The sequence below is a fragment of the Microtus ochrogaster genome, unplaced genomic scaffold, assembly GCF_000317375.1.
Source record: "Microtus ochrogaster isolate Prairie Vole_2 unplaced genomic scaffold, MicOch1.0 UNK72, whole genome shotgun sequence".
Classification (NCBI taxonomy): domain Eukaryota; kingdom Metazoa; phylum Chordata; class Mammalia; order Rodentia; family Cricetidae; genus Microtus; species Microtus ochrogaster.
Genome location: NW_004949170.1, coordinates 491658 through 506905, shown reverse-complemented (window position 1 = coordinate 506905; position 15248 = coordinate 491658). Strand labels below are relative to the sequence as shown.

Here is a 15248-nt window from a genome sequence, read left to right as displayed (position 1 = left end):
AGGACAGCCAAAGATACACAGAGAAACCTTGTCTCAGAAAGCCAACAATTAAAAATAAAAGAAATAGAGGTTAAAATAAAGCCATGTAAAGATGAAAAATACACAGAGAGTCTGGATACTGTATGTTATTGTGTTGTCTTTAAATTGTTTGATGGCTGAGGAAGGAACAAAAGCTGCCACAAGAAATTTGACTATAAATGCTGCTGGATTAAGCCAACATATATATTTTGAAAATACTTTTACTTTAAAATATAAGTCAAAAGGTATGTTACTGTGGAGAAGAGGTTTTGCTTTTGTTTCCACAGGAAATGAGGGACTGTGGGTTCATTCTGCATTAAGAAAAATCAGGTTTGACCAAGGAAGACCCCCATAAGAAATCTCTAATAGGAACAGATGGCCCAGATGTCTGAGTTCTGCATCCAGAACAGTTCAAAGACTGCTGCCTGAGATGATCAAGCCTTACAGGATACTCCAGTCAGGACTTGATCATAATTCTAAATTTTCTTTAGGTCCCCATAAGGTTATCAGCACCCCCAATCAGCAGGAAGTAGCCTGGAAAGCTATACCCACATTCCCAAAAAATGGATTATAAATGTTTGCCTTTGTTTAGAATGTTGTTTACAAGTTGTTATGGAAAATGATCAGTAGAAAAGCTAAACAAAGGAGATTAGATTCAGAGTTTATGTTTTTTTTTTTTAAAAAAAATGGAGGGGCTGCGGGACTTGTGTACCCTGTCACTTGTATTTTAAATAAACACTGATTGGTCAGTAACCAGGCAGGAAGTATAGGTGGGGCAACAAAAATTTGGGGAAGAGGAAACAGTCAGTCTGTAGTCATCACCCAGACACAGAGGAAGCAAGATGTGACCGCCTCGCTGAAAAAGGTACCAAGCCAGGTGGCTAACACAGACAAGAATTATGGGGTAATATAAGTTATAACGTTAATAAGAAGCCTGAGCTCCTAGGCCAATCAGTTTATAATTAATGTAGACCTCTGTGTGATTTCTTTGGGACTAAACGGCTATGGGACCTGGTGGAACAGAAACCTTGGTCAATGGTTCTATATACCTGGGTCACATAAAATTTTCTCAGGTGTAAAGGAGTCACAATTTAAGGAACCCAATACTATACAATACCCTTCCTGCCAGCCACCTCTGGAAGTGTGAAGGCCCTCACCTAGGATGGTGAGCTGAGTTTACTCCTTCCCTGCTGTGATCCCTTCTGCAACAGCAGCCTATACCTCCTCTCTCCTCCCTTCCGCACTTGCCAGCTAGGCAAAATCCTAGGCCAGAGTCCTTCCAGAAGACAAAGAGCCATTCAATTCACAGAAAACCCCTGCCGCCTATGGTAAGCCCTGCTGTCTGGATAGTAGACCTTGTCAGACACTGCTCTCCAGCCTGGTCAGCCCTGCTACATTCCCAGGGACAGCCAGCCTAAGGCAGGACATCCTGACTGGTAGTCACCAGGAAGGCAAGCAACTCAGTAGAGGTAGAGTGAGTGATAGTTCTCCAGCCCTGACATGTAGTTCCTGACAGCTGGCCCTAGAAACACCTGAGCCACCTAGAGATGAGCAATGAGACCCTGGGAAGTCTCTGCACAACATCAAAAGCACCTGGAGAAGAGCAATGACCCTGTAAACATATACATAAATGATGGCAGTCTGCGTCCCCCTCCAAACTCCCAGCTGCTCAGCCATCAGCCCTATGACCTGTGGCTTGGGTACAACAAATGTTTATTGAACTAGAAACTTGCATCAGGGCCCAGAACACCACCCCATGTCATCCTCTCACTGCCAGCCATGGGCTGAAGTCAAGGGCCAGAAAAATCTCGTGCACTCCTAGTGCCCAAAGTGCCATGCAGTTTTACTCTCTGAGCTGATGCCAGAAATAAGTCCCAGAGTCTATGTTCTGGGTACTGAGAGAGCAGAGACTTGATCGAGGCAACTGTGATGTGAAATTGTCTTTGGATGGAGGAGTCTCTGTGACAGAATCCTGGTGGCCTCATAAGGAGAAGGAGAGAGGCCATACAGGGCTTACTTAGTGTTGTTGCCACGGTGAGATGTGACCCTGGGACCCTGCTAGAGTTGTGTCATGCTATAAGCAACTTGAATCTCTAAAAGCATGAGTCAACAAAAACAAAAATAAAACCCTTTTCTCTACAAAGGGACAAAAAGCTAACTAGCATAAACCCTAGCACAGTAGACATACTTCCTCTCCCAGTAAACAAATAAACAGCCACAACAGTCTGGCAGACAGTAGAGATCAAAACCAAAATGGCAAAATGGTATGTAAGTCCCAGATAGTTGCTAGAATGAAGCCAAGGTTGCTGTGCAGGTCCTGTCTCTAACTCTACCAGTGTGAAGCTTATCCACCACCACCACCCAGAATACAGTCTAGAGAATTCGACTCAGGAAGGCAGCATCTATGGGATCTCCTCATCCTTCTCAAATTCTGCAAATCAAAGGAGCCCTCCGTACCTGTAGTAGAGCTTTTTATAAAGGTCGATGTTGCCCGCGCTTATGTTCAGCTTCATAAAGCTTCTTGTCCCGACGATGTCTTGTATTCCTTCACTACGATAAAAACTGTCCCTGGAGATGACAGAAAAATCTTACTGAAAATGGTGGTTTAAGCATATGCGCTCACAGGGTATGCCCCACATCACAAAGCCAACCTGAGAGCATGGCTACAATAGAAGAACACCTGGATGCTCCAGAAAACAAAACCCAAGTTCAGATTCATCCATCTGTGTGAACTCCAGAAACCTTGACTTGTAAAGTCAGGGTCTTCCATCAAATGTGTTTCAGACACAGAGTTAGCCAGGACAACGGGCTGCTAAGGATGCCCAATTACACACCGTCTAATAAAATGTACAGTTGTTATTCCACCTTGTTATAAAATCCCCACTGGTTCTGGACCTGGAGGTGTCTCTGTGTACACAAGATATATGTGAGCATGTGGAGACCAAAGTCAACCCTGAGCATCTCCCTCAATTACTCTCCACCTTGTGTTTATTATTTATTATTATTATTATGTGTGTCTGCCTGCACGTATGTCTGTGCATCAAACATAAGCCTAGTGCTCTCAGAGGCCAGGTGAGGGCACTGGGTCCCCTGGAACTGGAGTTACAGATGGTTGTGAACCCCTATGTGGGTGCTGGGGACTGAACTCAGACTCTCTGGAAGGAGAGCCAGTGCTCTTAACTGCTAAATCAGCTTTCTGGCCTCTTCTCCTCTTGTGTTTTGAGTCTTGACTCTCCAACGGGACCTGGACATCATCAATTCAGCTAGGCTGGCTGGCCAGCAAGCCCCAGAGATCCTCCCGTCTCTGCCTCTCCATCACTGAGATTACAGTTTGCCTTCATGCAAGCCTTTATGGGGGTGCTGGGGATCAACCTGAGGTCCACATGCTTTTGTGGTGAGCACTTTACCCACTGAGCCGTTTCCCCAGCCCCATATGGTGGCATTTTGAAGTGTCTTGTTAGCCGAGATGTCAACTTTTCATTTCAAATAGCAATTCACCTTTGAGAACTGGCAAATAGAATGCCCTAGTGTGTATAGGACCTCACAACTGCCCCATGGAAGAGAAATCCCCATTAGAATCATAACTCTCTTCCCAGTCCTGAGGCTTGCCAGGCTTCGTGAGAGCCGTAGTTTGGATGTGGTTCACCTGCTCTAGCTCCACACTGAGACAGGGCTCTGATGCAGCAGTGTTGAGAGGCAATAGGAACTTTAAGTAACCTTGTGTCACAGCAACTCGTCTCTCATAAAGGGATCAATGCCTTTCTAAGGGGTTGATTTAAGTCTCTCCATGTTGTTACAGCAGATCTGGTCCCCTCAATACCCGCCTGACATGTGCTCATCGGCTCTTTTCTACCGTGAGGTGAAACAGTACAAGGCCTTCACCAGAAGCCGACACGAGATCTTTGATTTCCTCCGGAATAGTGGGCTAAAATAAACCCCCATTCCTTACAAAGTACCCAGCCTCAAGTGTTTTGTTATAGCAGAAGAAGCTGGGCAATGCTGGAGGCCCTGGCCGGGAAGGGATGGCGGGAATTATTCCTTCTCAACCCTGGTTGCTGCACACAGAAACGAATTCTTTCTTCTTTGGTTATTTGAGACAGGGTTTCTCAGTGTAGCCCTTGCTGTCCTAGAACTCACTCTTGTAGACCAGGCTGGCCTCAGTCACAGAGATCTAACTGTCTCTGCCTCCTGAGTGCTGGGATTAAAGTTGTGCAACCATTACCAGTTGGCAGAAAAGAATTCTTAAGTGTGGTTCTGCTCAGGTCTCTTCCACACCCAGAGCCTTCAGTGGCTCCTGCCTACAGTGACCAGAGCAAAGACTCAGCTCATCTGAAAAGTTCCAGGGACAGAAAATGACCATTGCCTTTGTCTAACGTCCCTCATCCTGGGACTCCAGCACTGCATGGGCATTCCCAGTAGCCAGGAAAGATCGCAGGACAAGTGGCAGTGAGCCTAGGCTAAGGTTGCCCTTGGTTGTAGGATCAGCTTTTGGAGGGTAACGAGTGTCTACGGCATCCAGTGCCCAGCACATACAGAGTTGGAGAAATGATCTGCCTGCTGCCAGTGCCGTCGTGATGGAAGGCACCATACTTACTTGTAGCCCATTTCCTTACAGGCTGCCCTCCCGTAGCTCTCATTCCAGTCATCCTGGCACACGGGATACCAGGCTTTCCTCTGAGATGAGTAAACCTGGAGAGTAAAGCTTGGTCCATAGAGGCGAACTGCTCAGGGAGAAAGAGAGCTCATAAGTTCTTGACTCTCAGTCCACATCTTCCAGACGCTGTCCAGCCCCACACTGTCTATGCACACGCTGTCTATGCACACGCTCCCAGCTTCTTCCTAAGGCCATGGTTGTGCACACAGGACCGTGAACCCCTGTTTCCCTGATAGAAATCATTTTAAAAGAATTCTGAATGGAAATGGCCCACAGCCCATTAGTGACCATCTTTGGATGCCATAGCCAAGCAACATGGTGGAAAGTCATTCAGTTGTCAATGGGAATGAAGCCCTGACAGAAGCCACAAGGAATGAAGCTCTGACAGAAGCCACACACAAAAGGGGTCTTAGAGGCATGACACAAAGTGAAAGGAAGTCACAGCAGCCAACAGATCGGACGACTCCAAGCATATGAGGAGTCCAGACTAGAAAACCCAAGGCCTGGAGAGATGACTCGGCCACTAAGAGCACATACTGCTCTTGTAGAGAACCCAAGTTCAGCACCCATGTTGGTCAGCTCAGAACAGCCTGTAATTGTAGTTCCAGGAGATCTAACGTCCTTATTCCTGCCTTCTGTGACATTACACTTATGTGGTATACACACATTGCTACATGTTAGGCAATAGGATATCACTCATTACCCAGGAGAAACCACAAAGCCATGAAAATCCCAACTACATAGTGCAGAAAGAATGAAGCCAATCTGAAAAGTATGCAACTTCCAGAACACACACTCCAGAACATTCTGGAAAAACTAAGCTATGGAGGTAGTCAAAGACCTGAGGCTGAGAGGAGACACCGCAGGCAGAGGAATGTGCAGGGCACAGGATGTTTAGGGCAGGGCATCTGGATGTAGACACACAGTCACTGCTGAGTCTTTGTCAAACCCATAAGGTCACACCAGGGAAAAATAAAATTCAACACAAATTCGTGGCTCTGGCTCTCAGGGAAGAGGTCCAGTGATCGGTGTGTGTTAGTGCCCAGGTGATTGCTGGAGTCAGAGTGGCCTTTCTCTGCAGGTCTACGAGTGCGTTCAAAATTAAAGTGTTTAAACGTAGCTCAGACTATATGCTTCCACAGTTAGTGATGGAACTGCCCGCATGGTGGCTGTCTTCCCTCCCGTCTGTTCTCCAACACTGAGAAGGAGCAAGAGGGAGGCAACATCATAGAAACAGGTCCCAGGAAGATATTTTTAAGTGTTAGTATTTTTTTCCTAAGTCTTTCAGAGCTATAAATAATAAGTGAATGTATATGTTTGTGGTGTCCATCATGAAACATCGCCACTAACAATTGTGTGTGCTCACCTCCCTCCTTCTTACTAGGTCCTTTCTCTCGTCTGTGGTGAGAACACAGGATTAGCTGCCAATGACTCTCAAGCACTTACCACGGGGCTAGTGACCACAGTCATACCACAGTCTTCAGGGTTTTTTCTTGACAGTTTTGAGAAAGACTCAAAGATGTCAAACAGGAACTGGTGGGTTCTGACACTTGGGCAAGTGCATGCTTGTATATGCCCTACTCTTGGGAATGCTCCATGCATATTCTTAAACATGTTACATTTAAAAGGATGAAAGTAAGTTATTCTCATCTATACAGGGCACATATCATACCAGGTCATTTGCCCCTTCCATATAAAAACTCTGCAAACTGTACAAACCCAAATCTTGAGCACAGAAATGTCTTCCCAGCAGCTCAGATCCTAAGAAGGTATTCTACCTATCCACTCACAACCTAAGCATTGCATCCTGGGTACAAGAATGGGATTGACCACCAGGAAGTGACTGGTCATAGCAGCATGTCAACACAGGTGGGCTGCTCAGCCATGAGCCCTGTGGACAAGGGAGTTGTGCTCAGACTCCCATGAAAAATGAAATGACATCTTTGCAAAGAATTTTCAAAGCGGCCATCCAAGGAGGTATGGTAAACAGGTGGAAACACTGCAGTTTGTGTGTGTGTGTGTGTGTGTGTGTGTGTGTGTGTGTGTGTATGTGTGGTGGTGGGGATTGTTCATATATGCGTGATGAATACATAGTGCACACCAACCTTGTATCTTCAACAGCCTGCTTGCTTGAACTGCCATCCTGACTGAGTCCTTTCTGACTTTGTCACCTCCCCATCACTCTGTGTGTTTCAGGGCCAGGAACACAATTCTGAGTGTAGGGATGCTAAGACGTATCAGTGGGCTGAACAGAACCCTGCTTGGCTGTCCCCCAGCTGCTGCTATATGGCGGACGTAGCAAGCCCAGTGCTTCCTCACCAAACTCACCACACCGGTTCTCATCTTCCTCATTGGGGCAGTGTGAGATCCCGTCGCACCGTAGAGAAGAGCTGATGCAGGTACCCGAAGTCCCACACTCCATCTCAGATGTAGAGCACTTGCTATGCTCTGGAACTAAAGGAAGAAAGGGCGGGAGACTCATCAGGCTGAGCATCCAAGAAACTGTAGAGCCCATAAAAAGCTTGCCATCCATTCTCAAGCCCAGTGAATAGAAGAAACTGCCTCCTCATAAGAAAGGGATATATCATTGCCACCTACACACACATGGAGCTAGGTCTGGGCACTCTCCTGCAGAGCCAATGGGAAGGGTGCTTGGGTAAGGGGAGCCCTCACGCTTCCTCCTCTTTGTCATCTCATGGGCTTCAGTGGTCCACTGGGTGCACATGAGTCTGAATCACTCCAGGCCACTTAAAAAGGCTTCAGTTACAAGATGTGGCATAGGAAGGGGACTGGCAGCCAAGGATACCACAGTTGTGCAGTGATGTACAAGGGTCAGGCTATGGCTATGCCTCCTTAAACATGCCCCATTTCATTCGCTCTCCGTAGTCAGCAGGGTACAGCATGGTTGGTACTTGGATGGGAGAACTAGTTTAGGATTTCTAGGATTTCCCAAGCCACAGGATAGTGAAAGCAAAGCACAGATTCATGGGTACATGGAGGAAAGGGCTGCCTTGTCCAGAAGGAAAAAACCTAATTGGGAGGCATCAGGTGACTCCTTCAGCCTGGGGAGCAGGGTCATAGTCATAGCCATGCACACAGTGGCAGCACCCAGCCCAAAACTTACAGAACCGCCAAAGCAAAACAATAGCTACAGCAGCACCCACAAGGACAGTGCCCAGGGCAAGGGCAACACACAGCGACTTCTTGGTTTCTGCAGAAGAGAGAGATGCTCAGGTCAGTGCTGTGAGAAGACGTCCTTCCACCATGCATCAAGTGTTGATGCTCCTCAGTATCCCACAGAGTTACCACGGAGTCATTCAACTTGAAAAATAACACAAGTCAAACTGAGCATAAATGCACGTCTGTCTATAATCCCAGTAGTTGGGGAGATGAGCAGGAGAGGTGAGGGAATTTAATACCAGCCTAAAATACATGTGTTCCTATCCCAAAATACCAAAAAAGAGGAGGAGAAGCAGGAGGGGAAAGAGATTAAAAGTCCAAGTCCAAAATACACTTGCTACACATAACCAACAGTCCATCTTAACGTGGGCACATTAAAACTTGCTTAGAATTCTTACATTTCCTATAGCTGGGAAAATCACCCAGATAGATGTCTGTTCATATAATAAGGTGCTGGATTTCTCATGCACCCCATAGAATACCACACTGAAACTAAAAAGTAGAATGATTTTATGAGTACACTTCCACACCATCATGAAGTCAAAAGTCCTAGTTAAGCTACTGTACGTGGGGCCATTTAGATACATTAGGAAAGAATAAAAACTAATTTATTCATTTGTTTTTTTCCTTTTTTTTTTTTTGCTGCTACAGATAAAACTCAGGGTTTCACTTATGCTACACAAGTGCTCTACCACTGAGATATTCCACACACATTTCTTTTTTTTTTTTTTTGGTTTTTTTGTTTTTGTTTTGTTTTGTTTGCATTTTAGAGACAGGGTTTTACTGTAGCTTTGGAGCCTGTCCTGGAACTAGCTCTTGTAGACCAGGTTGACCTCAAACTCACAGATATCCACTTGCCTCTGCCTCCCAAGTGCTGGGATTAAATGTGCCACCACCACCTGACTTCTTGATCCTTCTCTAGTGCAAAACACATGCTTGGGGAAATGGAAACTGAACCTACAGTTTGAAATGAAGTCCAGCAAAGCCAAGCTCTTAAAATACCACAGGACACCACAGGAAGGGTCTGAAAATAGGCCAATGTGCACATAAAAACCAGCTCCAAGAAGAGAGTTGCCTCATTTTAGCAACTGCAAGTTTGAGTCACATAATGTTGTCCCCCCAAAGTATCCTGGGGCTGCCAGGGGGTGCTCTAGGCAGAACTCCTATCCTTTGTTGTGGAACTCCTTCAGTCAATCAGTCAATAGCCTTTAAGATACCAGCCCAATTTGGGCATGGTCTCATGTACTATAAATGAAGATGAAAAGCATGCATGGGCCTCTTGGCTGCTGGATTCAGTTCCAGTTCTCAGCGCATGGAGAGAACTGCAGATTGTTACTCTGTGAGTTTATCCCCAGATAAACAAACCTTTGTTATACTCCATTCCAGGCTATTGTGGAACTTATTCGTATGCCAACAAATTGGCGCCTGCGTGGTCTGAATCCACGCCACTGCCAGGCCCCTGCCCAGGCCCCCATGGCTTTCTTCCACCCCACACAGCTGGACTACCCCTCTGGCACACAGCTGTGCAAGTTTTGGCTGGGCTGGCCCACAGCAGCTTAGCAATTTCACACCAGCCTGCGCCCGCCTGACTTCGTCCCACCTACTAAGCGGCTGAGTTACTGCCACCCTGGGTTTTCTGCCACAACTCTTCCGTGGCTTCTCTCGCTTCTGCCAGCCTTCTCTGATCAGGCCGAGCTCTGACTCCGGTAACAGGGGCTCTAATCCTGCTCCTGGATATAGATTTGTGTTCGCAGTTTGGATCCGAGAATGCCTGGCCCAAGCTTCAGCCAGTAACCTCGCAGCTCACAACTGCCTGCAAGCTCTAGGTTCCTGGATAGTCTGCCCAACTCAAACCTCCATATGCAGATGTGCTGCTCTTAAGAAATTAACTAAATTTGTTAGTAATTAAGCCTCAGGTAATTTAGGTACTGATCTAGGACCTGCCTTCCTGCCATAACTAAGACAGCTGCTGGCCAATCAAGATTATTACTCCTACAATAATTTTCTGAAAATTATAATGGAGGGAAGTTTATTTGATTAGTAAATAAATATAAATAAATTTAAAAATTTTAAACCAACCCCAAGATAATTGCAGACAATATCATCATCCAGGAATTTAAGAACCCTTTTGTTTCTACTATGGATGGAATTCTGCCAAGAGCTATCTGAGTTACCTTGTACACATATTTTTGTGATCATGGCAGCTATTAGTTTTGCTCTTCATATTATATCCTTAAAGAAATGGTTTGATAACAGAGTCAAGAATGAGAAACTTTTAGGATGGATACAGTCTTTAGCTGAAAGAATTTATACAATTGAAAATGATAACCTTAATTTGACAGGCAAAATTCAATCCATGCCAATAGGTTATGAAACTTTACAAAAGGATACTGAGAGATTATCTAAAAGGATTCATACTGTTGAAAATGACAATTCAAATCTGTTTAAAAGTTATGATAAGCTAGCAGATAGAAGTCCCTCCAGGAAGACAATCTGCATGCCATCTAAATAATATCTAAGGATGAGAAAATATCATTAACAGAAAAATTTAAAACCTTGGAATCATATTGCAAAGTGAGAATCAGAAATTAATTGATTTGATGAAATCATTAGAAATATTCACAGGTGAAGAGATTCAAGCATTACATATACAGTGGCAAAAAAGATTTGAATAGATTGAGGAATTTGTCAGAATTGATAAGCAAGGAGAGGAAGTACAGGCAAAGGATTTAGCATCACCAGTACCTCCCAGAGTCAAAGATGACTTACTAAGAGTTTTAGCTACTTATTCTGTTATTGCCTCTAAAAAGCCAACAAATACTCAATGCCAAAATGCAACAAAGAATGTAAATTAAAACCTATAAGAATGAAAGATCTAAAAAAAAAAAAAGCAAGCATTAGTATCTTATGGCATGCATTCACCATTTGTTAGGGAGATGGTAAAGAAGACATGGGCTTCAAATAATAGGGTTATTCCATATTTTATTGGCTTCAATTAGTCTCAATGGTACTAAAAGATGGGCTGCAGTCACAGTGGAAGTGATATTGGAGAGAGGAGGCTAAAGTCCTAGAACAGAAAGGTAGGGACAAAGGATTTTAGGTTTCCCAATATCTAATTATTGGAGAGGGCTATTATGCTGATCCACAAGGTCAAGCTATTTATTTATTTATTTATTTGGTTTTTCGAGACAGGGTTTCTCTGTGGTTTTGGAGCCTGTCCTGGAACTAGCTCTTGTAGACCAGGCTGGTCTCGAACTCACAGAGATCTGCCTGCCTCTGCCTCCCAAGTGCTGGGATTAAAGGTGAGCACCACCACCGCCCGGCTAAAGTCAAGCTATTTAAAATGAACACATCTTGTCCCTATGCCAGCCTTGAATGCACGAGACAGGATTCAAGAATAGGAAGAAGAATTGAATCATATACTAAGGTCATGCAAGGCCTAAGAGTAACCTTTAGTGGCTTTTTACAAATATTAACTAAAGCTGTACAAATAGGGGTAACATGAAAAAGTTAGATGAGTACTTATTGAATCCCTGGCTTTTGAAAATGAAAACTTAGAATGCAAAAAGATACTTGGGTCTTTAAAGGTAATATCAGAACCAAAGAATCCTGCACATAGTCAATGATAGGTCATTTGACTATAATACTGAGGTTTGGGTGGAAGAAGCAATTTCCAAAGATATGAATAGATATCAAAATACCAAATGCTTTAATTGTGGTAGAAGAGGACATCTGAGAAGGGATTGTAGACAAGGCATTCCTAGAAATAATGTTTCCTCTGGGAATGGCAAAAATAGATGGTCTCAATCTTCTGGATTATATAGAAGATGCAGCAAAGGCTGATATTGGACCAAAGAATGTAGATCACCAAGAGGCAAAAAAGGCAACCCATTACCATGGGGGGGCCTCTTACAGACCTCCAGGCTTAATGTTGCCCAGTCATTCTCAGTCACTGTGGAGGACATGCCTTCCAGGAAAATTAAAAAATCCAGTGCTTGTTGTAAAATCTCATATTGCACTGGATGATAGAATAGAAATGAAGAATGAATCAAAAAATCCAATTGAAAATAGAAAACACATATTTTAGCAGACTTCTATACATGATCAAAGACCAAAACTGAGAGTATAAATAAATAACATTGTAATTGAAGGATTATTGGACATGGGTGCAGATGTGAATATTACTACTCCAGATTCTTGCCATCCAAATTGACCTCTTCAGGAGGCAGATGTTCAATTTCTAGGAATTGAAACCATATCTCAAGTAAAACAAAACATGAGATGGGTTCAATGCATAGAGCCAGAAGGACAGAGAGGAAGACTCAAGCCATATGTGGGTAATATAGCAGTCTATCTAAGGGACTGTGATCTGTTGCAGCAATGCAAAACCCAGATTAACATTCCTGTAGTCTCAGAGATGGAACATAAACCAACTCATGTTACTGAGAAGTTTATTATAAGGTACTACAAAAAACAATCACCAACCCTTCAGGCCATGTGGCGATATACAGATTAATACAAATGGGTCAAATTAATATGTTAGAGCTAGCCAGTAAGAATCAAGAGCTAATAGGCCAAGCAGTGATTTAATAATTAATCAATTAATTAAAAAAAAACATGCAGTTTCAAAGCAGCAGCTTCCTGGTTTACCAGCACAAATGGCTCTAACTCTTTTGGGAGATTCAGCTATGGGACACTTGAATGGGGTTTGTGGGCCCAGGTGCTTATATGTTCCTGTGGGGTTATGCGAAAAGTAGCTGAGACCATGCCTGCAGCTCGGTGCCCCTCATCTGAGGAGGCAATGGGATCTGGTCTGCTCGGAGTGCACAGGTAGGAAAGCATGGTGAATTCCACTGCCACACACAGGGATAATTCCAGGCCGTGCAGTGCTCTGCATCACATATTTAGCTATTACTCAAATAAAAAGGGTTTATTGTTGCATGTTCCTTATTAGAGTTAAAGTAGTGAGCGCAGCTCCTACCTGATGGTTCCAGAGCTGGCAGTAATGGTGCCTTTGCCATTCTGAAAGGTGAAGGGAGGCAGAATCAGCACCCAGGGCCACTGTGACCAAGCTGCTTACCATTTTAAAAGCATGCCAGGACAGAAAAGAATTTCAGATACACAATAAGACAGATTCAGACATAAAAGGCCTCTAGGCTTGGGAGAGAGAAGAAAAAGAGTATAGAGAGTTATAAAAAGAAGTAAATGTTTTTTTAAAAAAAAAAACAACAACTAAGTCTTTAAAAAAACAGAGTAAACTTGCAGAAAAAGTAATAGAGTAAGAAAAATAAACCACATAAAGATGGAATATACATAGAAAGTCTGGATCATGTATATTATTGTGTTTTCTGTTAATTTTTTTGACTATGATGGAGCTAAGTACAGAGAGATATATCATTGTGCAGGCTGCTAAGCTAAACCAACATATATATCTTAAAGGTGCCTTGACTTCAAAATATGGGTCTAAAGATATGCTGCTTTGGAAAAGAGATTCTTCTTTTGTTTCCACAGAGGATGAGAAACTGTGGATTCATTCCAGCCTAATGTAGTTTGATGCACCAGGACCATCTGAAAGGTCTCCATAAACAGTCCCCAAAAATTACTTCGCCCAACAAAAAAAGCAAGAAGCAGTTTGTAGAGAACTATGCCCAAATTCCCTAAATTATTGTTTATAAATGTTTGTTTACATTTAAAGGGGGATATGTTATAGAGATTTTCACTGGTATGGATCTTGCTCTATTGATACAAATTTTAGGTCAATTTTGTTATATGTATGTTTCTGCTTTTGATTAAGGTATTTTGTTTGTGAAGTTCGTTAAAATGTAATGTATAATTAAGAAATATAGGTTAATAGATAATCATTTATAATAGTCAAGCTTGTAGTCATGTTAGTTAAGTTTTCTAGATATATAGAAATATATTTCAGTTAGGTATTCTTCAAATCTTTCAGAGACCTTCAGAATATAGCATTTAAAATGTTTTCAGAAGTTAGGACTTTTCATGACAATGAGACACATCTGCTCCTGGCAGTACCAATCTGCTTTGAGAGAGTAATGGGCACCAAAGAGGATTCTTATGGCATTGGTTAGCCATTTGGGCACGAGACTGTTCTTGCCTGAACTGCTTGATGCTGTGCTGTATGAACTGGACAGGCAGGACCCACAGAGAAATGACTACTGAACTTGCTTAGGGGTGGGACGATCCTTTGGGGTTCCTGCTTCATGAAAGAGTCTGATAGACATTCTTTAGGACACAGAAAAATATGGGTGACAAACTGCCAATATAGGCAGAACTGTCTTTGAAATTTCCTTCTTCATGGAAGACTCTGCTGGATACTATGGGCCTGTAGGCTGAAGATGGATGCTCCAGTGTTACAGAGGAAATTTGGGTGACTGTCCAGACAATGAGATCTTTGTCAATTCTGGAGTTTGGGAACTTACTTACAATGTACTTCCTGTTAACTTAGGTAATATTGTATCCTTTTGGGGTCTTTGATGGAGTTGAAGAATGGATAGCTGTGGCTTTCCTTGGTTGTGATAAAGGGTAAAGCAGATATAAATGTTGTAACTGTAGTTCTTGCTTGATAACTGTTTTCTTATATGTAATTTTGCTATGTTGGGTTAGGGCCTTCCTTTTTATTTAGACAGCAAAGGGAGTTGATGTGGGATTCCTCTCTGTATGCTGTGAATACCATTTGTTAATAAAGAAGCTATCTTGGGCTTGGTGGAGCAGAATAGAGGTAGCCGAGGAAAACTAAACTGAATGCTGGAAGAAGGTGAAGTGAGGGGGAAGCCATGTAGCCCTACCAGATGCCAGATGAAAACTTGCAGGTAAGGCACAGTCATGTGGCGATATACAGATTAATAGAAAGGGGTTAAATTAAGATGTAAGAGCTAGCCAATAAGAAGCAAGAGCTAATAGACCAAGTAGTGATTTAATTAATACAGTTTCTATGTGGTTATTTTGGGGTTAAGGAACCAGGAACAAACAACTGACTTCCTACAACAGAACATGTACTAATGTTTGGGGAGTGATTAATAACAACTATCTCAAAAGTGATAGAGTTTACCTTATAAAGAGAGCTAATTGGATTCTTTCCAGCATTATAAGTGACACACCAATAATTGGAACCCCTACATTCTCCACTGATGCAAATAAATCAGGAAAGGCAGGTTACAAATCAGAAGACTGTAGTAAGGAATCCTCATAAGGGTTGGGGCAGGGTTCTGTTATTGTCTTTTCAGGAAAATACCCATCTTCAAAAAGCCAAGAGATACTGGATGCCTAAAGAAGAAAAGATAGCTATCCAGAAAGAATCACCAACCAAAGAGAAATCTGACTTATGATGCCCATTTCACTACCTAAACATACATATCCGTGCTTCTCAGTATATAGT

The 15248-nt window shown here is 43.1% G+C and overlaps 1 protein-coding gene across 2 annotated transcripts in view; it reads right to left on the bottom strand.

Moving 5' to 3' along the window:
* The window catches only part of Tmprss2 (transmembrane serine protease 2), a 44569-nt gene that overhangs the window by 10043 nt on the left and 19278 nt on the right, over positions 1-15248 (bottom strand). The window contains exons 4-7 of one of the 2 annotated variants that reach the window (XM_013354818.1): positions 7797-7883; positions 6992-7126; positions 4613-4739; positions 2476-2586 (exon numbers count right to left, since the gene is read on the bottom strand). In XM_013354818.1, the coding sequence (XP_013210272.1) occupies positions 2476-2586; positions 4613-4739; positions 6992-7126; positions 7797-7883 (460 nt within the window). The remainder of the gene's footprint in view (positions 1-2475; positions 2587-4612; positions 4740-6991; positions 7127-7796; positions 7884-15248) is intronic. The other variant, XM_026777556.1, reaches the window with a different exon arrangement.